The following is a 26,797-nucleotide window of genomic DNA, read 5'->3' as shown; positions in this document are numbered from 1 at the left end:
TGACATGGGAAGGAGCCACATAAAATGATTGGTCTGAGTTCCTTAACCCTTGTGAGTAGTTCTGTTCTCATCTTTCCTAACTTCTACCTCTATGTCCGATTTATTTATTTATTTATTTATTTTTTTTTTTAAAGATTTTATTTATTTATTCGACAGAGAGAGAGACAGCCAGCGAGAGAGGGAACACAAGCAGGGGGAGTGGGAGAGGAAGAAGCAGGCTCATAGGGAGGAGCCTGATGTGGGGCTCGATCCCATAACGCCGGGACCACGCCCTGAGCCGAAGGCAGACGCTTAACCACTGTGCCACCCAGGCGCCCCTCTATGTCCGATTTAATTTTGAAGGATTTCCAAAGATTACTGTGTCTTTGTAATTTTTTACATGGGATTTACTATACTTCTTTCAAATAGGGACCAAGCTAAAAATTGTCAATAAAATGTTGTTGAATAATGACTATTTTTAGAAGTAGACCTAATTTCTTTTTTAATTACGGGAGGACTTCTTTTTTTAAATTTAAATTTAATTTTGTTTAAATTCAGTTAATTAACGTATAGTGTATTATTAGTTTCAGAGGTAGAGTTCAGTGATTCATCAGTTGCATATAACACCTGGTGCTCTTTACATCATGTGCCCTCCTTATTTATAAAACCGATTTCCTTAATTTAAAATTTATTTTTTGAGGGTATGAACAAAGTTTTATTTATTTATTTTTTAAATTTAAATTCAGTTAATTAGCATTTAGTATATTATTAGTTTCAGAGGTAGAGGTCAGTGATTTCATCAGTCTTATAAAACACCCAGTGCTCATTACATCATGTGCCCTCCTTAATGTCCATCACCCAGTTACCCCACCCCCCCTCACACCTCCTCTCCAGCAACCCTCAGTTTGTTTCCTGTGGTTAAGAGTCTCTTATGGTTTGTCTCCCTCTCTGATTTTGTCTTATTTTATTTTTCTCTCTCTTCCCCTATGATCCTGTTTTGTTTCTTAAATTCCACATATGAGTGGGATCATATGAAAACTGTCTCTGACTGACTTATTTCGCTTAGCATAATACCCTCTAGTTCCATCCACGTTGTTGCAAATGGCAAGATTTCATTCTTTTTAGATAGCCGAGTAGTATTTCTTTGTATGTATATACACCACACCTTCTTTATCCATTCATCTGTTGATGGACATCTGGGCTATTTACACAGTTTGGCTCTTGTGGACATTGCTGCTATAAACACTGGGGTGCAGGTGCCCCTTTGGATCATTCCATTTGTATCTTTGGTGTAAATACCTAGTAGTGCAATTGCTGGGTCATAGGGTAGCTTATTTTCAACTTTTTGAGCCACCTCCATACTGTTTTTTAGAGTGGCCGTCCCAGCTTACATTCCCACCAGCAGTGTAAGAGGGTTCGCCTTTCTCTGCATCCTTGCCAACATTTGTCGTTTCCTGACTTGTTAATTTAGCCATTCTGACTGGTGTGAGGTGGTACCTCATTGTGGTTTTGATTTATATTTCCCTGATGAGGAGTGATGTGGAGCATTTTTTCATGTGTCTGTTGTCCATTTGTATGTCTTCTTTGGAGAAATGTCTGTTCATGTCTTCTGCCCATTTTTTGACTGAATTACTTGTTTTTTGGGTGTTGAATTTGATGAGTTCTTTATAGCTCTTGGATACTAGCCCTTTATCTGATAAGACATCTTCAAATGTCTTCTCCCATTCTGTAGGTTGTCTTTTGGTGTTGTCAACTATTTCCTTTGCTGTGCGAAGACTTTTTATCTTGATGAATTCCCAGTAATTCATTTTTGCTTTTGTTTCCCTTGTTCTTGGAGACGTGTCAAGCAAGAAGTTGCTGTGACGGAGGTCAAAGAGGTTGCTGCCTGTATTCTCCTCTAAGATTTTGATGACTTCTTATAGGCAATTGTTAAGTGATCCGTAACTTGAAAATCTGTAATTCCTAGATTCTAACTATATCAACAGACACCATGAGAGATGATTTCTGCTGAGCACCAGGGAAGTCATTAACAGTTTGGCTTGTCTCCATTTTTAGGTCAACACTCTCATACCCTCCCTCATTCTATTTCCAGTATGTTCATGTTTTCCCAGAATAGCTATGAAATCATGTAATTAGCCTCCAAATCAGCAATGCTGACACAGCCATTGGCATTAAGTACAAAAAAATTGATCAACTTATTTTAAAGAAAACATTCCAAAGGAGTCAGGTCTGCTTTCAAGAGCCAGGGAAAGTCCGATCTGTTAATACTACATTTCTTTCATTACAACATGAAATGGCTACTGGAAACTGTTCCCACATTGCCTCCAAGAATGCCTACTCCCAGAGCAGGAAACACCCCATAGGTCAGATTTCTGCACATGTACTTTGTGCCCATCACAAAGCCAAATGAGCTAGATCCAGATGGAAGTCTATAAAATAACATATTTAAAGGGGAAAAGTAATCAGTGGTGAGGTAGGTGGTATATGGGAGCAAGAATGGGGTCCCACCCAAGAGATTTTTTTTTTTTTAAGATTTTATTTATTTATTCGACAGAGACAGAGACAGCCAGCGAGAGAGGAAACACAAGCAGGGGGAGTGGGAGAGGAAGAAGCAGGCTCACAGCGGAGGAGCCTGATGTGGGGCTCGATCCCAGAACGCTGGAATCACGCCCTGAGTCGAAGGCAGACGCTTAACCTCTATGCCACCCAGGCGCCCCCCAAGAGATTTTTTAAAAGGGAAAATGGTATTTTCCTTTGTGGTATATTCTATAAAATCAATACATAGTGGATGTGTCAGGCGTATAAAAGACTGGCAAATCAGAAAGACTCAGAAATAAGTGTAAGACATAATGGTGACCTGACTGGTGATGTGTGTGGGTATATATTTGTGAGTACATGCACATATAAAGCAGCACAATCCAATTTTCCCATCTGAAAAATACAAATAATTGCACCTTTTTCACAGTGGCCTTGTGAAGATTAAAGGGAGGGAAGCTTGTCAAGCATTTAGTGCAGCACCTACCGCACCAGAGGAGCTCCGGGGGGGTGGAGAAGAAAGCCGCAAGTACAAGAGCATGCAGGCAATGCCATCCATTTGCCTCCTTTTTCTGCACAGTCTGTGGTCTGCCCAGGAGCTGCTGTAAGTGCTTTGTGTGTTTTAACTGCTTTCATTCGCACGACAGGTACCTCTAAGTACCTTTAAGGCAGGTGCTATTTTATCTCCATTTTGCGAATTAGGAAACCCTCACCAAGGAGTTACTTAAGCCTTACATTGCCGAGATTACAAAGTTGGCAAGTGGACGATTGCTGGAGACAGGATGGATCCCCATCAGTCTGTACCATAGGCATCGATGGAGTGTGAGTGTACCCAGAGCCCGCTGCAAGGTTCTGATGGCTTCTAGGGGGTCCTACTTTTTGCCCAGAGGCTTTCTTTTCCAAAATTAGTCATCTCATGGTTCTTGGTTTGTGAAACTGCTTAAATTTGCATAATTATAGGTTTATAGGAGACCTCTACATTCTTTAACTTTTCTGCCTGTTTCCAGCCATCTGATGATTTGTAGTTTCTCTTAAGAGCTGTTTAGATTTTCTTGGTTCTTTGTATGCCTAGTAATTTTGGATTTTATTTTGAACATTTTGAATATTATAGGTCTCTGGGTCCTGTCAATATCCTTTAAAAATGTTGATTTTATTGTTGTTTTAGTAGACAACCTGGTTAAGTTCAAACTACAAATCCTGTCTTCTGTGGGCAGTGGTTCGATTTTTAGTTTTTACAGCTATTTGGATCCCATCCCACATATGTCCCACTGTGCCGGTGTGGGACCTGGTTGAGGCTGTATACTGCGGTTTGGTTGTAAAGCCTTCACTAAGCTGTTTTCGGTCTCTGTTGCACATGCACATCTCATGGGTGAGCCTAAGACCTGTGTGGGTTCACACAGGGATACACAGATGGAGAGTTTCTCCTTCAGCTCCCTCCTCTGTGAGTTCCCATCTTCCAAGGATATTTTATCCCTGTCTCCTCGCTGGAAAGCTGCGGTTTCTCTTAGAGTTTTAGCCTCCCCACAACTGTTGTGCACTTCCCATAACTGGGACATAGGGGCAAGAGAAAAAAGGAACAAAGAAAAAAAATGTGAGAGAAATACTTTTGGTTTCTCTTACACTTTGGGGTGTGGGGAGCAGGCCCTCCACCCGTCTTCTGCCTGGAGATAAGGGTTTCTCTCTGGGTTTTAGGAGCCTATAAAACCTCAACTTTCACTGGGGTTTGCTGTGGGGAAGGCTGGGACAGAAAAAAAAAAATAAAGATTTCTTCCTCACTCTCAGGCTGGCTACTACCTCATCCTGTGATGAGAAAGAAAGTATTTCTCTTGGAGAGTTTCATGTCCATGTGTGCTACGCAGTAGAATCTGGACTGCCCTTGAGCCTAAGCTGGGAAACTGTTGCATAGGTTGTTCTTTAAGTGTTGGTTTCCTTCCCTAATATGTCTGCTCTTATTCATTTTCAGAGTTCTGGAATATTGATTTTTTATATTCTTTTGCAGGACTTTCAGTTATAATCACCAGGAGAACTAGGGTGTAGTGGGCTTACAGCGACTTACATGAAACCAGAAGCTCTTTAAAGTTATCTTTTAAATTGAGATACTCCCTTCCTGTGTAATCATATATTCCATATATACTGTGATATAAGGAACCTTAATCCCCTGGAGTTACCTATTCATTGGTTTCTTTATTCACTAAATAGTTGAATGCCTACTCTGTTCTACATTCTGAAAAGAATGTGGTGGAATACATATATAAATAAGACCCAGTTTCTACCCAAATTTCTCAGAGTATGCACAGAAGACAAATAAACCAGTAACTGCAATACAGAATCAGTGCTATAGTGGATCTTTAACTTTTTTTTTTTTTTCACTAAACCCCAAGCAGGGAACTATCTCTATTAAAGGCTAAGCTCTGATCTCTTCCTCATTTTTCGTTTCCTTTGATAACTGCCCATTTCCCTGTTTGCCTTTTCTTTTTTTTTTTTTTTTAAAGTACAGTCCGGAAGAGTTGGTTCCAAGGTAGAACTAAATGTTTTTATTTCACAAAGAAAGGCATATATTTTAAGCAAAATTAAAAGTAAATTCTTACTTTACTGGGTTACTTGAGAGGTCTTTAGAAACTAGATACATCTTTTCCAGTGTCCTCTGCCATCATTACCCTTTGGTCTCAAGATCTTATCTCTTATCTAAGGCTCAATCTCTGAGTTACACACTTTAAAAATACATTCTTTCAACCATTGAGCCAATGCTAAGCTATAGCTGTGAGTTCTATTTTAGTTTGTAAAACTTAGTTGCTTAAAATAACAAACATGTATTATCTCACAATTTCTCTGAGTCAGATGCTTGTGCCTCTGGTTCTGAGTCTCTGTTGAGGTTGCAGTTAAGCTGTCAGATGGGGCCACAGTCTCATGTTAGGCTTGACTGGGAAGGATACACTTCCAAGTTCCCTTATGTGGTTGTCAGCAGGATTCAATTCCTCTTGGGATGTTGGACGAGGGCTTCTGTTCTTTGCTGGCTGTTGGTCAGTTCTTTGCTCTGTACCTCTAGTTCCAAGCTGTGCATCTCCAGAGGGCTGCTCTTAACATGTCAGCTGACTTGCCTCAGAACCAGTGTGTAAGAGAATATAAGAGAGCATCCAAGATGGAAGCCATTGTCTTTCTGTAACCTAATCTCAGATGTGAGGCCATCACTTTTGCCATATTCTATTTGTTAGAGGCAAGTCACTAATCCAGCCCATGACCAAGGGGAGGGTGATTATAAACCTTAACTGCCTAGATCAGTGCATTTCTTATTTGCTGTAAATAGGACTTCTCTGTGCTAAGTCTTGGGACATGATAGCCTTTGCATGCTAACTCAAAGCATCTAAAATTCCATAGATATTTATCTTTACCCTTTTTATTTTGTTTATTCATATTAGCTTTGAACTACTTCCTTTCCAATAGGTTGGATTCACTCAGACTAGATCCCACTTTTAAAATATCCTGCAGGACGTTATAATGTACATTTATATATTAATAAAAATAGCTGTCTTCCTAAAGAAGTCTCTACTGTCTTTCAAAAAAGTATGCAAAGTATTTAAGACTTCATATTTATGTTTGATTCATGTGCCTGTCTGCCTCTTATTTGTTTGTTGCTTCTTATTTCCCAGTTACTCTTGGGAGTTGGAGGACATTTTGTGATAAAGGAAAATCTTTATCACTCAAGGTCACTTTGGGTATAATTTCTCAGGCCATGTGATTCTGGGAGAACTCTGTAAATTCAAAATTGTATTATTATTTATGTATTAATGCATAACTAAAGATGCACTGATCAAAATCACAGCAAGGGAATTACTGCCATGGAAAATATATACATTCCATTTTTTTCTATGACCTGCACTAATAGGACTATCTCTAATAGAAGAGAATTAACAACCTTAATATTTTAGTTAAGCATTGTGTGATTATAATGGGATGCCACTTTAACCTTCTGCTTGTTGAATTTGTGTCCACTTCAGATTTTCATAAGTTATGTTATATTCTACAAAATGTATTATTTTTGGTTTTCATATGATTTGATTTTCCCTAATTTTTGAAAATTTTCAGTTTAACAAGACAAAATTTGGAGCATCCTCTTTCATCTGTACAGGAAATAATCTACTTGTTGCTAAAGCTAACTGAGCATTATTGACCAAATTATTATCACAGTGCTACAGGAGCACATGGCATATATGTTGAGAGCCCTGGGAAACAAGGGCATGAACATTTTGTCCAGAGGGGTCTGAGTCCAGAGATTGCTTCTAAAGACAAAAACAAAAACAAACCCTGAAATGTAATCACTGTACATAGGTAATGCAGGAGTGCAAAAATCAATTTCTCTTAAATCCTAAAATAAAAGATATATTTCATTATCCTTTGTCAAATATTTTATTCATTGAACAAAATGTATTGGGTATCCATATGTGCCAGTTCTCAGCTGAGAATTGTCACTTCCTTCAGAGCTCATGGTATGATAGATAAAACAGGAGTAAATGGCTTGAAACAGTGCCATCTTTCTTTTTTTCAAATGGGCTTTTTAAGAAGATTTTTTTAAAAAAAGATTTTATTTATTTATTTGACAGATAAAGAGAGCAGCAGGCAGAAGGAGAAGAAGCAGACTCCCTGCTGAGCAGGAAGCCTGATGCGGGGCTCGATCCCAGGACTCTGGGATCATGACCTGAGCCAAAGGCAAACGCTTAACCAACTGAGCCATCCAGGTACCCCAGAAGAAGATTTTTTTTTTTAAAGTTTATTTATTTCTTTTAGAAAGTGTACACACAAGCTGAGGGAGGGGCAGGGTAGGGGAGGGACAAAGAGAATCTTAAGCAGACTCCCTGCTAAACACAGAGCCCTTCTAGGGGGGCTTGATCTCACAACATCAAGATCATGACCTGAGAAGAAATCAAAAGTGCGGTGCTTAACTGACTGAGCCTCCCCGGTGCCCCTAAGGAGAAGATTTTATTATGAAATATATTGCACATATATAAACTTTTGACCAAAAACCATTCACTACCTTTTAGTTGATGAAGAAAATATTTAGTATAAATGGTGTAACTAGGTAACAATTTTTAAAAATTCTCTCACCAAAGAAGGACATTAACCAGTCTTTTTAATCCCTTCCAAGCAACCTCATCTGAAAATCTTAGTGCTCTAAACCTGTTACTCCCAGATCAAAGACTTTCAGTAGTTCCTCTTTGTTCACAGAATATACCTCAAACTTTTAAACCAAATGTCTGAAGACTTGGGGGGCCTGGGTGGTTCAGTCATTAAGCATCTGCCTTTGTCTCAGGGCCTGATCCCAGGGTCCTGGAAATTGAGCTCCGTATCGGGCTCCCTGCTCTGCTGGGAACCTGCTTCTTCCTCGCCCACTCCCCCTGCTTGTGTTCCCTCTCTTGCTGGCTTTCTGTCTCTCTGTCAAATAAATAAATAAGATCTTAAAAAAAAAAAAAGTCTGGAGACCTGTGGTCCCAGAAGACTTTTCTAACCCCATCTTTCATTACTTTATTACTTTTCAGCTCCACCTTTCATAATGAATATTTGTTACAACACCGTATTTCAACCAAACCATTCTCTCTCCTTACGCTATTTGTCTGCATGCCTTTCCCTTCACTTGGTTGTTTAACTGGTCCTTAACCAGGGGCAATCTTGTCTTTTCCCTCCTCCCCTCACGTTTGGCAATGTCTGGGGACTTTTCGGTTGTCACAGCTGGAGGGGACTACTGGCATCTAGTGGGTGGAGGTTAGGGAGGCTGCTACAATGCACAGGACAGCCCCTCCAAGACAAATAATTCTCTCTCCCAAAACATTTCTATTGCCAATGTTGAGAAACCCTACCTAAATAGTACTTTCCTTTCTCTTTGTTCAAATTCCAAACTCTTTATGGCCTCTTTTAATGATTATCTCCTCTATGCAAGCTGGTGTTGTCCTTTCCATCCAAATAATCACTCTTTTGACTTTGAACTTTTCTAAGAGAAGTGCTTTTGGTACTTAGTATTTTAAGTAATTTATTTAAGACTAATTTTTTAGAGCAGTTTTAGGTTCATTAGCAAAATTAAGAGGAAGGTACAGAAATTTCTCGTATACCCCTGCCTTCATACACACATAATTTCTCCCATTATCAGTATCTCCCCAACAGAGTGATATGTTGTTATAAATGATGAACCTCCATTGACACATCATAACCATCTGAAGTCCATAGTTTACATTAGGATTCACTCTTGGTGTTGTACATTCTATAGGTTTGGACAATTGTGTAATGATAGGTATCTGTCACCATAGTGGCATACAGAGGAATTTCACTAAATACTAAAAATGCCTGCTTTCGCCCCCATACCCCCAACCACTGATCTTTTTACTGTCTCCACAGTTTTGCCCACGTCCAGAATGTCATATGGTTGGAGTCATAAAACTGTAAGTAAACATCTTTTTTAAATTGGCTTCTTTTGCTTAGTAGTGTGCATTTCAGCTTCCCTTATGACTTTTCACGGCTTGATAGCTCATTTCTTTTTAGCGCCGGACAGTATTCCGTTGTCTGATCCATTCACCTACTGAAGGACATCTTGGTAGCTTCCACATTTTGGCCATCATGAGTAAAGCTGTTATACATATCCGTGTGCCAGTTTTTGTGTGGACATAAATTTCCAACTCATTTGGAGTGCAGTTGCAGGATCATCTGGTAAGAGTAGGCTTAGCTTTTCCCGTCTCCTTTTTACACCCACTTCTATTCTTCCATCCTCTGAAGTTCAGCTTACAGTATGTCTTCTTCAGGAAGTCTGTTGGATCACTTCCGCTCACAGAATTCTTTCTTTCCTTTAAAATCATTTTATGGAAGTGGTATGGTATAGAGCAGTGGTTCTCAAACTTAAGCAGGCATTGGAATCCTGGTGAAGAGGGCTTAGTTAAAACACAGATTCCTGGACTCCATTCTCAGAGCTTCTGATTCAGTAGGTCTGGGTGGAACCCAGGAATGTGCATTTCTAACAAGTGCCCGGGGGATACTGATGCTGCTGGTCTGGGGACCACACATTGAGAACCACTGCTAAGGGAAGCGTAGAAGACCACCCTTAGCCAGACAGGTCTGGATTTCTATCCCAGTTCCTCTACCTCCAAGCTGTATGTCACCGAACTAGTTATTTTATCTCTCTAAATCTCAGTTTCCTCACCTGTAAAAGGGGAACAATAATAGATTAATTAGAACTATACAAAATAAGATGTATAAGTGTTATAAAATAGCAGATTTCTTTGGTATTATTTGTATTGTTTATGATAAATACTAAAATATACCAGTTATTATTTTTTTGTTGGAAAAGAAAAAGTTAGAGTGTAGAGATTTGTTGACATTCACAGGCCAAACCCAAAGAGTCTAGTAGCCAGCACTTCCCAGATTGGACTGTGAGCCAGCTACGGGGAGATGAGGAGCAATTGTTTATCATACAGTGCATGTGAGACCCACTTTTGTGTGCATATTATTTCAGAGTGCGTTGATATGTTACCATCTGATGCAGAGCATCCCAATTGGGCAGAGTTTCACTGCAAGTTTCTCAGAGGATTCGCTCTTCCTAATGTTGCGCTCACCATGTCTGCTTTTAGCATGGATGAGAACATCCAGTCCAATCTGCTGTGCTCTAAGTGGTAGGGTTGGTTGTTCTTGATGTACGTGATATAAGTTACAGCAGAGATGGCAGGGGGTTGCTTTCCTCACAAGAACACAGTGGGAATGGCAAATAGGACCCTTCAATGGTCCATGTTGATAGGTAATTTCACCCAATACTCTTGACTGGGCTTGGCTGAGTGGCGCTGCTCTAAGATCTGCCTTTAGGTTGAAGGATCAATGTCTATAGAGGAAGCTCTTTTCATTGCTATGGCAACAATAAAAGAGAACACAAAGAAACATGCAAGGCATATTGAGGCCTAGGCTTGGAGCTACCATTTTCTCACTTTTGCCTGCCTGTTTTGGTCAAAGCAAGTTTCATGAGGTGAGAAAGATAGTCTGTCTCTATGATGACATTACACAATCAATTTACCAAAAAATTGGCAAAACGAATGAAGGCTCTATGTGAGGAAAACTATAGCAATTTCAACATAAAATCAAGGTCTGAACAAATTGAGAGGCATACCATGTTCTTGGATGAGAAGATTTAATTGTAAAGAGCTAATTATTCCCAAATCAATTTATATATTTCATATAATTACAGTTAGAATACCAACTTGGATTTGTTTTGTGGAACTGGACACACTGACCTTAGAGTTCAATTGGAAGACAAAGAAAAAAATCTTAAAAATAGACAGAAATTTATCTAAAAGAATAGTGACCGGGGCATCCCATATATCAGAACATCGTCTATAACCACTAAAATTCAAGTAATATATGGAACTGGCATAGGAGTAGACAAATTGGTCATCCAGATACAGAGCAGGAAACATTAAAATGTAACATATGACAAGATTATTTTAATTCTGGGAGAAAAGATTTATTTAACAGTTGGTGCTGGTAAAACTGATTGCCCACCTATAGGAGTGTAAAATTAGATCCCTACATTTTGTATATATAAAAATCATTTCCTGTTCAAATACTTAAATATAAAAATTAAAATGTTAAGAATTTTAGGAAGGAATTTAGGAGGTAGCATACAATCTAGGGAGAGAGAGAGAGCTTAATAATAATAATAATAATAATAATAATAATAATAAATCCTAGATTAGAATCCTAGATTAAATGAATCCTAGATTAAAATCCTAGATTAAAAATTACATATCTGAGAACATAAATATTAAAAGTCTTGTATGCAAAATAAACTATAAGCAATGCCTGCAGACAGTCATTAGATTTGGAGCAAATTTCTGCAAAGCAGATGATGGATTAAGTAAGGATTAATAACTATAATACTCAGCTTTTACAATTTGACAAAAAAGACAATAGAGAAATAGATGAAGGAGATAAATCTGCAGTTCACAAGGGCAAATCCAAACAGCTGATAAATATATTAAAAGATGCTCTAATGCAATAGTAGTCATAGAAATGCAAACTAAATTAACATTGACGTACTGCCTTATACCTGCCAGACTGGTATACAGTTTCAATGTTATAGCAGTTATTGCAAGCAGGGATTCAGGAGCTGGAAGTATAGTTATCATGTTGGCAAATGTGAATTTTCATAGTCCACCTCTTTGGTACCCAACATCACATTTTTCTTTCCATTTATATAACCTCCCCCTCTTTCTCCAAGTCCAGATTTCTAGGTGATGTTCACTCCACTCCATCAGGTCTCCTGGTGTTTCCCTGGGCTCGTGACATACAGACTAAAATACAAGTTATTGGTTCTCAACATAATCATTTGTGGTAATTAAGAAGTACCAGGAAAAACTGCAATATAAGCTTCCGTTTGGAGAGAGACAGTAAAAAAAAAAAAAAAAAAAACAACCCAAAAAGCATAAAAACGTCCCGCTGTCACCGGTCCACAGCAAATATCAAATCCTAATGGGTGGGAGTAGCAAGAACTCTGTGCGATGTCAAAGAAGTCACTGCCAGTCTATCAGACCCTTCTGTTTTCTGGTAGGTCTCTGTTGTTTCATTCCGCAGCCTCTGGTGCTTGCTGGGGTGGGAGTAGGGGATCCTCCTTGTCTGTTATATTTCATGACCACAGGTGAGGTCAGTTATTGCTTTTTAACAGCTCACTTCTAGTTGGTGTGACTTTGGGGTGCTTGAGGATGGCTTTAGAGGCTGATTGATGGAAACATCAATGCGATATGAGGAGTAAAGTTGGGGATAGTGTTAGGCACATAGATGAGGGGGAGGGGATAACCCAGAAGGGCAAGGAATTTATCTGCTGGTTTCTTTTTTGTGTTTCATCTCTTTGAATATGTAACCTTCTCCAAATGTGTGAGTAGTGTTTATTTGGCCTCTCCACTGGGGCTTTTTTTCTGCTCTGAGGTGGTGGGAAGAACGGAGCCTCAGTGGGTCCCTTCTTGTCTGGGAGGGACACAGGAACTGTGGTGGCTCTGTTATAGAGAGAGAACAGCTGCCGTGCCAGTGCTTGGTGCTTTCTTCTGGGGAGACTGGGTCAGCCAGTGGTATTGGAAGACACTGCCAATGGCATGGTGAATCTGGCCACAAGTGCCTTATTGTTCCTACTGGAGTGGATCCAGTACCATCAACTGCCCCTCACCGAGGGGGCTGGGTCTCATGTGATTCCCACCCGTCTCATGCATGTGCAAATTCTTAAAATGGCTGTAAAAACTGACTACAATCATATGACACATATTATTTAATATTTACACAAGTGACTTTTTGTTTATGCAGGATTTTATATTTTATCTTGGTCAGTTTTCATTTTGTTAATTTAAGAGTTGGTGAGCAGGATCATAGGAAGGAAGCCAGCTAGTCTGTAGTTCAGGCAAAAGAGGGAAAGGTGGGGAGCAAACCCTTTCTTATTAGGGCTTGCATAGCCAGGAATTGCACTAGATTGGCCAAATGTATTAACTTGGTGGGTCAGAATCACCTGGGAACTTTGCATACGGCGCACGTGCTTAAGTCTTGTATCCCTTATTAACTCTCCGGGTAGTACTCCAATATGTACTCAAGTTTCAGCTCTCCCTGCATTAACCCATTATACCTGAGGTAGATATCATTGCTCTCTTTATAGAGTCCCAAGCCGGGGTTCCCAGAGGTTAAGCTGGATCGGGCTGGAAGATGGAGAGGAATTTTAAAAGGTAATTTCTGCCTGATTTGGTGGGGAGTTTAGAAGCTTGAAGATCATAGTTTATGTTAATATGACATTGTTCTTGCCCGTTTCGGTGAGGACTGATGACATTCCAGGTATGCTTAAAAAAAGTATTACACGTTAAATCAAGAAACAAATCTTCTCAGCGGTAGTTTGCCACCTTATATTCATAGCCCATTTTTTCATCAAAATTTCAAATATTATATGCACATAGTTAAAAAAATAAAACAAGGAAGAAAGAGTTTCTCTTTCAATATTAGATGTTTCTAATTCATCCTGGGGACTGGCATGGGGGAATGTTTGTGTTCTTTTTAAGATATGTAAGTCATTTCGTCTCACCTCCTCTGTCTCTCTAACCTTAGCTTCATTAGTTTCCCACTCCAAACAGAATAACATGTAAAGTCTTTCACATGATCTAAAAGACTCCATGACCTGGCCCTGCCTGCTTCTTTAACTTTTTTCCACCATTTCCTTTAGCCCATGTTACCTCCCTGGCTTGGTGCTGAGTGTCTTGCATTGGATGGATTCTTCGCTTGAAAGATCAAGTCTGGCTTTCAGGTCTTTCCTCAGCCTATTTATACAATGTGTCCCTTAGTGTGGTTTACTTTCTTAGTGGGGTTGGTCGCTTTCCAAAAGTATCTATCTGTTTAATTGTTCATTATATTTCTCCTCCACACATGAGTAAATTCCATGAGAATAAGGACTTTGTCTTTTTCATCTATGTTCCTATAATACCTAGGAAAGAACAGTGCCTGGCCCATAAGAGGGCATAATACATATTTGTTGAATGAATGAATGAATATACCTTCCTGAGGACACACAAACAGACATAGACGCGCACACACACACACACACACACACACACACACGTACAAACACACAGAGAAATTTACACCAATAGAATCATGCTATCTTTAAAAACAAAATTGATTATCTTTGAGATTTTCCTAGAAAGACATAGATTAACTAGTATTTTTTTATGGCTTAAAGATCTTTAGGATATAAAATTTAGCTAAAAATAAGAAAGCAAAGGACCGAATGTAATACTATTTTGTGGATGTACTGTAATTCATTTATCAAGTCACCTACTGATGGATATTTTGCTTTGGATTCCAGGAGTTTGCCATTTCAAAAGTGCAGCAATGAATACAATCATGGTGTCTTGGAGTACCTTTCTTTCTCTCTTACTTTAAAATTTTTAATATTTCAGGTGCATACATATTTGAACATCATTTTGTCAGAATCACCATATTATGTGACTGTTATTGCTGGTTGGGGTGGAGATATTATTAATTAACATTGATACCTGAGAATTTTCAAAAATCAATATGATTCTTAGAAAACATTGTTCTTTTTACTTTAGCTTCAGACTTACTGTAAGTAATTTTATTCTATGAGAGATGCCAATTTTTAAATGAATTTCCTGGAAAAGAAAGAAGTATTTCCCTTATTACTCTGACTTTTGAAATAATAGCAAGAGTCGGTTAACTTCTCAAGTGTAAAACTCAACAGGGCCCATGCCTGCTGACCCATGAGAAATTTCAAAAGGCTGGCTAATGCATTATTGATTGTACTTTTTCTAATTAATTCTAGTAAGTGGGCAGTTCCTGGGGGTGGAGTGGCGGGGACAGGGCCTCGAGCAGATCATATTGTATGTCCCCTTCTCTGCTCCACCAGTCCTGTTAATCTAGTGCTATCAGGTCATGAGGAACACAGGCAGTTTTGGTGGTGAAAAGTTGCTAAAAGGGCTAGCTCGGGGATGGTGCAAGGCAGGGAGGGAGAGGTGGTTCCTCCAGCTGCGCTGCGTGGTTGAGAATAAGATGCTGTCACGCTGAGTGTTCATAGGTAAGACTCAGGTCCGACTAGCTAGCAGAACCACCTCCTGCCTCACGCTGTGGCTGCTTCTCTGCATTCCAATTCATCTTGCACCAAGAGATGATGAGAAGGGGAAACGTAGGTGGCCCAGGACTGTTTATCTGATCCACATATCTTGGATGAGTGTTCCTCAAACGGTTACTTTTGTACCTCTGGACACACTCCAGTTTATCTGTGTTTCTTTTAAAGACATTTCTGTAAGCTAAGCAGGGCCTCCCACATGCTGTTCCCAACCCTAGTCTGTGTCTTGTCATATCACCACCCTCTGGGCAGCCACAAGTTATGGTATTGAGAAGTAATGACCGGCTCTCCAAGACATGGCAGGACCTGCCCTTTCTGAATGGCAATTCCAAGTCTATTTACACACCCAGCGCCAAGAAGAAAGCAAGCCAAGAGAGAATCTGTATGCATCTTAAGCACTTTAAATGCACAGTGAATTCTCATACTTTTAAGTGTGGCCAAATGAATATTTTGAGCCTTATCAATCTGGTTAGCAATTCCTCTTTCCTCAGGGAGAAGAAAGGGTTTGGCATAAGGTGGGTAGAATGGCAGATGTATTTTCTCTTCTATATCTGGATTGAGTCTAAAAAGAGAGGTTTTCTAAGTAGAAGTGCTAGAACTCAGTTTAAGCCACAGAAGTCTGAAGATAGGGGCTATTTTGAACCCACCTTGGCCTGTGTTCCTCTTTATTTTGTCTTTCTGTACTTTTTATGTAATTTTGATTTTTTTAAAACAAAATCTTGGGAAGCCACATATAATCTAAGTAACATACCTGGTGATGTGATGTCAGGAGTATTCTTATCTATCTGGGGCCTTTTTCTTGTGCTAAGGGCTAAGACTCCATGAGATACTAGAACACCTCAGAAAGAAGATGAAGTCACTGACTGAGACCTCCCATTCCCCAACCAGATGGAAACCACTTTGTGAGATCCCCCTTTCTCCACCCCAGCTTCTTATATCCTAGTGCTTAGTATGGCAGGTGGTAATGGTAATTAGTATGGTAGTGAACTTTAAGAATGTAATGAAATGTGGACAGGTTCTTAACTCATATATGAACTTTGCAAGAATGTATACATTTGAGCTGGTTTTGAGCATCTTGTTACATATTCCCATCATGCTGATACATGATTCCCATTCAGTAGGCTGAATTGCATAATAGTTCCAAAGGCTCTCCCTGCCAGAGTCTTGTTCATGTTGTATTCCAGAAGACTCTGGAAGGATCTGATACTTAGGGAAAAAGGGCCGGTCGTGTTAGTATGACTGTAGGCATTTGTTCGTTTTCTATTTGGGAAAATTGCTGTTCTTTCACCAAGATAATTGTAATTTTTAAAAGATGACACTTATTAAGTGATAATGTAGTGATTTCCCTTCCAAATAGGAGGAATGAATCGAATTTTTTTTCTAAAGAAACTATTATTAACGTTAATGATTTGTAGGTCACTAATTACTTTGCTTGCTGCTCATGGGGCAGTGGTAGGATCTGACAGTCCAGGACCTTGCTCCCATAATTATAGATATATTCCTTCAAATGATAACTGAAAAATTGCGTGTAGATGTTATTTTGTAAGTAGTTGAATTATAATTAAAGCTCTGTAGTGCATTATTTTGTTTCATATAAGTCTCCATTTTATTTTATCAAGTTTTTTTTTTTTAAGCTAGGTACACTTGTACTTTCTTATTGAATAGATTCCACCTTGGATATAGATAGTCACGCCTGTTTTATGCTAGCAGGGAAGGAGTAAAGAGGTGAAGATTACAGGAAACAGGAGTAGATTGAGTTACATAGCCCTCTTTGTAAGTAACAAGGAGAGCTGAGAGAATATAGTCCAAGGATGGATCTACTCTTCCAAGTATAAATGTTTATTTCTTCAGTGCGGTTGTAGATAGCCCATCAGAGATAAAATAATAAGCAGAGATGAGCACAGTTCAAAATGAACAGATGTCTTCTCTATTGGAGTAAATTTTAACTTCAAAGACATATTTTTATATTTAATTTTTGGTTGCATGGTGTATTTCAAAGCTTCAAAATGATTCCAAAATTATTTTTCACTACAAGATTTCAATAACACATCATGTATCTCTGGAAGGTAAGAATCAAAGTGTATGACAGGCACTGGGAAATCACGGCAGACAGTGGCAAAGTGATCTCAGTTTGTGTCATAGAATTCTCATGCTTTGGCTGAAACTAGTTTAAGAGACGGTGGCATAATGGAAGGAGAGAGTAGGCAATGTAAAACTGTAAGGAGCCAACAATGATGGGAAAGAAGACAACTTTAAGAGTGGACATTTCATTCTCCCTTCCTGAAAATTCTGGAATGATGCTTTCTAGGGAATGTGCAAACAATGATTTGGAGGATGACAGCATTAAGACTTCAATGATGTCAAAGCTTAATACAATGCAGTGTGGCACAGATAATTGAGTATGCATGGAATATCCTTTAATACGTAGACCAATTTTTCCTGTGAGCCACCATTTCTAATTTCATGTTGCTATGAAAAGATGGCAATAAAAAAAACAAATAACAAGGAGATAAGCTGTTTGTTATTCCTTCTTAATTTTGTTGCCATGTCTTTCCTCATATCCCCTCAAAAAGGGAACGATACCAGAGCATGGTTTGAGATCTCTCAAGCTTTGTATTTCTTTCTCCCATTCCTCTTTTCCCCTTTTGCTTGGCCTTGGGACAACATTAGTTAACATTCTAGTTGTTTACCCCTTGAATTAATTATCATGAGTTGTAGAGACACAAGTTCTGCTATCTGTTGCACATCATTAAATGGCATCATTAAAACATTAAATTATATCAGGGTGAAAAGCAGTTGTGAGTTCTGCTCATTTATATACCATCCTTGCAAACTCTCCTTATGAACAACCATCTGTGCAAAGATCTCGATGAGGAAAAAGAAGAGAAGCCTATAGATTATAGACTCTGCACAAACACGGTTGAGGAACTCCACAATAATTGTTGGCTCACAATGAATCCCCACAGCACTCTAACATAGTTGGAGTGAGATTATGGCCAGAGCTCCACTGTCTCTCACCGTTAAGAAAACTATGTTTGCATTAGCTGTGGAGTGTATACTGTACCAGTTTCCTACTAAGAGATGTATGTTACAGTATCTCTGTTAGACGGTTACTGACTCAGTGGAAGTGTGGCTACAAAGAGCTCCAAATCTCTGCTCCAGGTGGTTGGAAGAAGGTGGGAGGTTAGCACATGGCCGTTCTCCATGAGCAGCAGAAAAGGGCGGAAGTGAGGTTTGTTGGGAGGGTCTTCTTTTGTTAATGGCTTTACTGTGGCTTGACAGAACCTTAGAATTAGGTCAAAGGTCTGTATCCGTCAATAGAGCTCCTTGTCTCAGGGCTCTGATGGAGGAGATCTTGGTGTAAATCCTGGATCTGCCACTTACTTTGTGTGAACTCCAAGTCTCATTTCTACATTTGTATTACTTCCTAAAGCTGTCATGATGATTAAATTAAATCCTGTCTGTAAAGACACTCAACTAAGGCTGCTCGCTCTTATTTTAATGATGTAGGTAGAAGTGCAAATGCAAATCACAATGCTTCCCTTCTCTTCTAAAGAACTGTAGATGAGGGATAGGGAGCGGACGATGAGTGTGTGACTGGAGATGGCGTGGGGGTAGGCCATATCTCCTAGGGTTCCCGTATCTCCTAGGGTTCATGTTGCTCACTGGCTTTTCAACTCTTCTTTGATTCTTTGTGTTCCAGAGCCTGAGCTGTAAGAATCAGCAATAATGGACTGGTGAGTAGGCAATCCTGAGGTGCTGCACATCTTTTAGCCTATAAGATACTTGCTTCTGGGTAGGTATAGAATTAATCGCAGTCAAAAGGAAGCCAGAGGCTATAAGTCAATCTTGATCATTACTGAATGCAGAGCAAAAATTCTGGAATATTAGACTAAAGCAAAAAGAAGATTTACTAAACATGGTGTTATAGGTTTAACTGTGTTTCCCACCTCCACCCCCAAATTCATATGCTGCAGTCCTAACCCTCAGTACCTCAGAAGGTAACTTATTTGGAAATTGGGTGATTGCAGATGGAATTAGTCAAGATGAGGTCATACTGAAGTAGGGTGGGCCTTTAATCCAAGATGATCAGTGTCTTTATAAAAAGGGGAAATTTGGACACACACACACACACACACACACACACACACACGGAGAACACCATGTAAACATGAAAGCAGAGATCAAGTTCATATATCTTCTAAGTAAGGATCACCAAAGATTTCCAGCAAGTCTCCAGAAGCTGGGAGACAGGCACGGAACACCTTCTGTAGCACAGTCCCCAGAAGGAACCAAGCTTGCTAACATCTTCATCTTGAACTTCTATTTTTTTCTTTTTCTTCAAAAAATTTTTAAAGATTTTATTTATCTGAGAGAGAGAGAGAGCATGAGCAGGGGGAAGGGGCAGAGGGAGAGGGAGAAGCAGACTCCCCGCTGAGTAGGGAGCCCAATGTGGGGCTCAGTCCCAGGACCCTGAGATCTTGACCTGAGCCGAAGGCAGATGCTTACCCTACTGAGCCACCCAGGTGCCCCATCTTGGGCTTCTAGATTCTGGATCTGTGATACAATAAATTTCTTTTAAGCCATCCAGTTGGTAGCGGTAGCCCTAGCAAACTAATACACATGGGTAAAATTAATCTCCATTTCTCTTAAACAAAGCTGGGAAAAGGGTGAAGCAAATGAAGCACTTGCCTCAGCGCGTTTAAAGGGCACCACACACACAAGAAGGCCCTTACTAATGAAGATAAATCATATCTGAATGCAGTATTTTTAAAAATTGAAACTAATGCAAAATATCAATGCCAAAAAATATCAAAAGTTTAAATAGCAACAGGATCAACAAGAGCTTCATGCTAAGCATATTGGAGCATGGGGCAAAAGAAATGAAAAAAAAATTAGTAATACTATGTTCATAGTGTTCTTAACACTAAACTTATATCTGCTATATGAAGCATCACAATCAAGACCTTTATACATGTACACTTGTCTAATGATTTCCTCAGGGTAAATGATTAGAAGTGGACCAAAAAATGCACAGATTTTATGATTGGATACTCATTGTTAAATTGACAAAATTTTGCTTTCCCCATTGGTTTATGGATACCTTTTTCTCCTGGATATAATTTGATGTCTTGAATATTTCACTTATTTTGTGAATTGCCAATTCACATCCTTTATGTATTCGCTTGGGTTGTTCATCTCTTTCAAAGTGTTTTATTTAAAGAGCTCTCATATTAAGGATATTATCTGGATATTAACTCCTAGTTAATGTTATATATATTGCTAAGTTTTCTCCAGTTTATCAGTCAGTCGTCCTTTTTTTTTTTTTTTTTAAGATTTTATATATTTATTTGAGAGAGAGCCGAACGCAGATGCTTAACTGACTGAGTCACCCAGATGCCCCAGTCCTCTTTTAATTTATGTTGTATTTTACACAACCAGAAACCTGAGCGTAGGTGGAAGACGAGGTGACTGGAGCAGAGAAGAAGGTAGAGCCTTTTTGTAAGGTCACAGCCAGACTAATAAGCACCAACGGCAGGCACCCGAGGTCCAGAACAGACCAGAACGATGAGGAAGCGTTTGTCACTGTATCTCTGCACTCATGAAGAACTCAATACAGGTGTACCTAGGACACACATACTGACTGATTGGCCTGAGCTAATGAACTCCACTTTTTTATTTTTTACCTAAGCCAATCTGAGTTTTTTGTACTTTGTAGCCAGAAAGAGTCCTGATTAGTCAGGCCACATAATTTGGGGAAAATCATTTTTTTTTCCCTGTTAAATACAAGGAGACATTTCCAGGGAACCTGAAGAACTGAAAAAGTAGTAGACTTCGTTTTCCTGATTTTGGAGAGCAAAGGCTCAGGTGGTGTTTAGACGGACTAATTATGAATGAGAAGATAAATTAGAAATTTGTCATCAGAGTCATGGAAGCTGGGAATATTTCCACATATCTAAAGCTCAAAGTGTAAAGGCTGAATTGGAACAGAGGGTCAAAACTCTTTGTTTAGCCCCATGGAAGTCTGCCTCCAGGGAGAAAATGTGCTGATCCCATTGACTTTTGGCATTCTGGTTTTGTGGCAATTATTTTTTATTGTATAATACTACGTTGGCATTTGGCTTTGAATACGTCGGTCTTCTGAGTGGGTTAATAGGAGTCCTCCCTTGGGACATGGCAGAGTACCAGTGACTGAGCTATTATTATTTCACTCTAAATTTAGCCTTCTCTGTGTGGCTCTGTGATGATGTAGCTGGGACTTTGCAAACTACATTGCCCAGAATTCTTTGCCTGTTAGCCTCCTCAAGTAGCAGGCCCTACCAAGGAATTGGGAGTCAGGAGGAGAAGAGAAGGGATTTTCATCCTGCTTGCTTGTTATTCCTATTAGTAAGGCTCCTACATCAGCATTTTGTTCTGGTCTCCAGCTTCTTGTAGTACTTTGCTTGTGTGTCTCCTCAGAGGTACTTGGAGCAACGAGGTCTCCCTCCTTTGAGGTTCTAGGCTCTGATAATCTAAACTCTTTGTATTACCCTGGCCTAAGGGCTGGTAGCTGCATTTAGCATCGCTGCATTACCTCAGTGTTTCTATTGTGCTCTTTCAGCCAGCAAACACCTGTGTAACCAATTCCTTATATTTAATTTCCTTCCTCCCTAGACCCTAATATGTAATAATAGGAATGGTCCCAGGAAACATCTCCTAAAAGATAGAATTCTGGAATTGGTTCAGTTATGTTCTTGGGCTTAAATACATACTGCTTAACTCCTTGGCAAAAAAAAAAAAAAGGAAAAGAAAAGAGTCACTAATAATCCATGACATGCATTGGTATCATGATTAAGTAAATGGTCTCTTGTAGTTGATTGTGATGAAGTGTTTGTTGAAGCAAATGCCTTGGAGACCAAGTAGCTGTCATACTTTTTTGTTTTGTTTTGTTTTGTTTTGGTAGGAATGAAAACTGCAAACACTAGAAGGTAGGGTAACTGCCTTTGATTGCACTGGTGAGTTGACTGAGAGAAAAATGACAAACTTCAGGCCTTTAAACTTTCAACTAAAGACACTGTTGGATAATCAGAATTTCTATAGCAGCCCCAAAAGAATCTCTTGTATTCTGTAGCCACTGAGCTGAATTTGCTGCAGATTAGTCCATAATTTAATTGGGTAGGTTGCAGAATTACAATACCAGTTGGATTTATAACCTGCCAACTTCTTACTGGAAAGATTGGGAAGGAGCGAGACCTGGAATGGGGTATCCGTATAAATTCAAAGCTGAGAGTCTTGAACCCTTGAGTGTTTCTGAGACTCCCTTGCCAGCAAAATCAGCTCCTCCTGCCTCACCTTGTCAACACCTACCAACACGACCTCTCAGGGCTTCTATAACTTGAGTCAGAACAAGTACAAGATATGAGTCAGGAGGGTATAGTTATGTTTAAAATAATTACGAAATTTTGTTGCTACATATTGGCAGAAACATGGTGAATTCATGTGGGAATGGGTTTTCTGGTTGTTAGATTAAGATGGATGGAATATCACATTGGGTTAGGCTAAGTTTATTGATAGGAGTTCACAGAGAGTCTGGATTCAGTGTATGAGCTCAAGCAGCTGAAAGTGGCTGTAACAGTTTGCTTGGCTGATTGATTGACACTTGGGCTCATTGGTTGTCTACATTCAATGAGGCTGAGATGTCAGAGCTTCTGGGAGTAATGTTGTGGAAGAAATCCAAAGGTTTAGAGAGTTGCAAACTTTGGAGCAGAGCAATCATAGACAGCCTCACACTGCTCCACTCCCTTTACTATAATACTAGCGAGGGCCCAGTGATGACTTCCTTTACTAAGGCGCTGAGAGATGCATTAGTGAGAGGAGCTCCAGCATCTGTTAACAAACTGCGTGACTGTGGCGGCGGTTCTCTGGAGGCTCGGGATAACGGCAGCAGAATGCTTTGACTCTCTTTACACAGAAAGACAGTGAGACCCCTCAAACTTGAGTTTGTTGGGAACAGAAGTAGAACCAGAACCCATATCTTGTGACTTCCAGTCTGAGACCCCTTCATTAAGCCTCATTAGGTCCAAATCCATCAATCCTGTATAGTTCAAGACTCAAGGTCACTTTGGTTTAACATGTATATATTCGTGCATACTTGTTCTCTTCTTCACATATGACTTACAGGGAGAAAATAATGAGACAATCTCATAACATGCAAAACCGAACATGGCAGCCCGTTACAGTAGCGGTTGCATGCACGTTTACACTGCTATCCAGCTGCAAAGGCAGCACTGAGCAGTTGTAGGAGATCTTATGACCTACAAAGCCTGAAAAGTTTACTATCTGGCCCTTGATGGAAACAGTTCGCTTACCCATGCTCTAAAAATAAAAGCACTGCAGATAGAGCTTAAGTTTCCTGTGATCACTCTTCCTCTTGTCAGCATAAATTTAATAATATTGTGTTTTCATGTTTATAGATTATTTGTCGATTTAAATAATCTATGATTTCTCTGGTCACTAGGAAAGATGGGGCAATTTTTCCAGAAGACTTAACAGAATGACTGTCTCCTAAAGAAGGTGGGCTACTTGGTCTCCCCCTTTTTTAATTTTTAAATTTTATTTGATAAATTTATTTAAGGATTTTATTTATTTATTTGGGAAAGAGAGAGAGAGAGCATTAGCCAGGGAGAGGGGCAGAGGGAGAGAAAGAATCTCAAGCAGACTCCATACTGAGCATGGAGCCCGACACAGGGCTCGATTCCTCAACTCTGAGCTGAAATCAAGTGTCAGAGGCTCAACTGACTGAACCACCCAGGGACTCCTCCCTACCTTTTAAAAGTAGGCTCCACACCCAGTGTGGAGCCCAACATGGGGCTTGAACTCACAACCCTGAGATCAAGACCTGAGCTGAGATCAAGAGTCAGATGCTTAACCAACTGAGCCACCCAGGTGCTCGGGTCTCCCTTTTCACAGGTGAATCTTAAAGAGCATAATTACCAGAGAGAAATTTATAGGTCACTGGTACAATGCAAAGTTGCCTTCTAATGATTAGGAGGTAACTTTACTTTTACAATTGCTAACATTCACTATATATATATTTTTTTTTTTTTTAAAGATTTATTTATTTATTTTAGAGAAAGAGAGAGCAGGGGAGGGGCAGAGGGAGAGGGAAAGTGAGAGAATCTCAAGCAGACTCCCCATGGAGCATGGATCCTGATGTGGGGCTAGATTTCATGACCCTGAGATCATGACCTGAGCCAACACCAAGAGCCAGATGCCCAATCGACTGAGCCACCCATGCACCCCAACGTTCACTATATTAAAAAAAAAAACCTCTCTTTCAATATAACTCTGTAGACCAACCACTTAAAGGCAACCATTGTTAATTGTTAATTTACATTCCTTATGAGCATTAATATTCATTGAAAAATGCTAAAAAAATACAAAAAATAAATGGATGCATTCATTATTTTCTGATTGTTCTAGCTTAGCCTCAGATGTAATATTTATAGAATATTTAGTCAATAAATAATTAGTTGTCACCTGCCTCTTTTTTTCTTGAGGGATATAAGATTGCATGTATTTTCCACAAGTCAAGAAACACGCTCACATCCAGGACAGGCCATTATTTTCTAAATTACTGAAGTCATCCTGGAGATGAAGTTGTTTTGAGATGATTGATTGTTTTCATTATTCCACCAGCCTGAATATTTACTGCTGTGTTCCTTTTCACCATTCATATTTAAAAGAATCTCTCAGGGAAATAGAAACATAAAAAGCCCCTAGGATCCTTCTCCATTTTATTGCTGCTATGACACACGCCCTTGTCTAGCTTCTGTCTTCCCTGTAGAACTCCATCATGGCTTCTTGGTCAGATTTGTCTTCCAGAGATGCTCCATGTGAGAATGCTTCCTGATGGAGGAACAATGGCTACTGTGTCAGTCTGAAGACCTACTCCAATGCCTTTTCTCAAGTGATTAAACAAATATGCTGGTTGAATAGTGATTTGATTCTTCCTTCAGCTTTGCTTCCCTCTGCTTCAATGAACACTGTATTAGTGTCCCATCGCTGCTGAAATAAATCACCTCAAGTTTAGTGGCTTAAAGCAATACACATCTATTGGCTAGTAATTTTTGGAGGTCAGAAGTCCAAAATGGTTCTCACTAGGCAGAAATCAGGCTGACTACAGGGCTGTGTTCTTTTCTGGAGGCCCTAGGGGAGCATCTGTTTTCTTTCTTTTTTCAGTTTCCACTTCATTCCAATTCCATCTTCAAAAGCAGCAATGGCCTGTCCCATCTTTCTCACATCACATTACTCTGACACTGACACTCTGGGCTCCCCCCCACATTTAAGGTCCCTCATGATTACATTGGGCCCACTATGGATAATCCATGGTGGAGTCTCCCAAGTCAAGATCCTTAATTTAATCACAGCTTAACTACAGCTCAAAGTCCCATGGGGTATGTGAGGTAGCGTGTTCACAGATTCTGGGGACTAGAACGTGGACATCTTTCTGGTGGCTGCATTATTCTGCCTACCACAAACACGTTCACTCAAAAGAGTAGATAATGTCTGGGGGTGTCTGGGTGGCACAGCGGTTAAGCGTCTGCCTTCGGCTCAGGGCGTGATCCTGGTGTTATGGGATCGAGCCCCACATCAGGCTCTTCCGCTATGAGCCTGCTTCTTCCTCTCCCACTCCCCCTGCTTGTGTTCCCTCTCTCGCTGGCTGTCTCTATCTCTGTCGAATAAATAAATAAAATATTAAAAAAAAAAGAGTAGATAATGTTTGAAATGGAACAGAATTGTTGGGGAAATTTTGTTTTCCTGTCGCTATTTCTCAATCATACTAGTTTACTACATCAGCTGTCTCAGTATAAAATATGTTTTGGGGATAAAATTACTATTCTTGCATGCCCCTTTTCCGGGCTGGCCTGAGACAAATTATGAACCCACAAGTGAATTTGTCTGTCTATCCCCCCACTACCCTCCCTGAGTCCTGTTTCTTCCCTCCCAGAACTCTGCTCTCTTTTCTTACTCCTTGTCTTAAGCTAATCCTGATAAGGTATTTTGTAATAGGAGCTAAAAAAACGATGCTCCTACAGATATTTTTACATTATCAAAAGGTTTTGAAAATCAAAAGACTTCTAAGTCTTTAAGACACAGAATGGAGTTTTAAGATCCAAAATCCCAAACCCAAAAGCTGATAGTAAATTATATTCAAATATTTGTTCATCATATGCTATGCTAGTCGCTGGGAGGATTCAAAGATAAGGAAAGCTCAATTCTCAGTAAGTTGTTGATCTGGGCAACTGAAAATTCATATTATTGGATCAGAGGACTTTCAAATCACCCATGTAAGTTCTAGTTCTTTGTAACTATACTATCATTGACAGCATTAGAGTTTAAAAACTAGAATTTTTCTTTATGGAATTGCTATGGACCTGTATTTACCAATGGCTTCAAATTTACTAACAGAAATGTGCCAGGGGAATGTAGCCTTCAAGTTTCTTATACCTTCTGATGGCAGAAGGTGGGGAGGAAGGGGTGAGACATAAACTTCAAATTTGCCATTATATAATTTCTTCTGGTTTGAATATTCTTTTCTAAATGATTCAGATTCTTAGATGTAAAATTGATTTTCCTTCCTTCTCTATCTTTCTAAAATGGTATCTGGTT

At 39.5% G+C, this 26,797-nt stretch overlaps 1 protein-coding gene across 7 annotated transcripts in view; it reads left to right on the top strand.

Annotated features, from left to right (window-relative positions):
- Positions 1-26,797, top strand: part of ELAPOR2 (endosome-lysosome associated apoptosis and autophagy regulator family member 2) — a 251,430-nt gene that overhangs the window by 34,333 nt on the left and 190,300 nt on the right. For 2 of the 7 annotated variants that reach the window (XM_057304430.1, XM_057304427.1), the window contains 2 exons: positions 7,113-7,247; positions 8,896-8,939. In XM_057304430.1, coding sequence (XP_057160413.1) covers positions 7,172-7,247; positions 8,896-8,939 — 120 coding nt within the window. In that variant the 5' untranslated portion in view covers positions 7,113-7,171. Of the gene's footprint in view, positions 1-2,788; positions 3,119-7,112; positions 7,248-8,895; positions 8,940-13,171; positions 13,239-18,848; positions 18,883-26,797 lie in introns of those variants that run through there. The other 5 variants (XM_057304429.1, XM_057304431.1, XM_057304433.1 and 2 more) reach the window with 4 other exon arrangements.

The sequence above is a fragment of the Ursus arctos genome, unplaced genomic scaffold, assembly GCF_023065955.2.
Source record: "Ursus arctos isolate Adak ecotype North America unplaced genomic scaffold, UrsArc2.0 scaffold_3, whole genome shotgun sequence".
Lineage (NCBI taxonomy): Eukaryota > Metazoa > Chordata > Mammalia > Carnivora > Ursidae > Ursus > Ursus arctos.
Note: the sequence above shows the minus strand (reverse complement) of the source record. Positions and strands in the feature narration are given on the sequence as shown.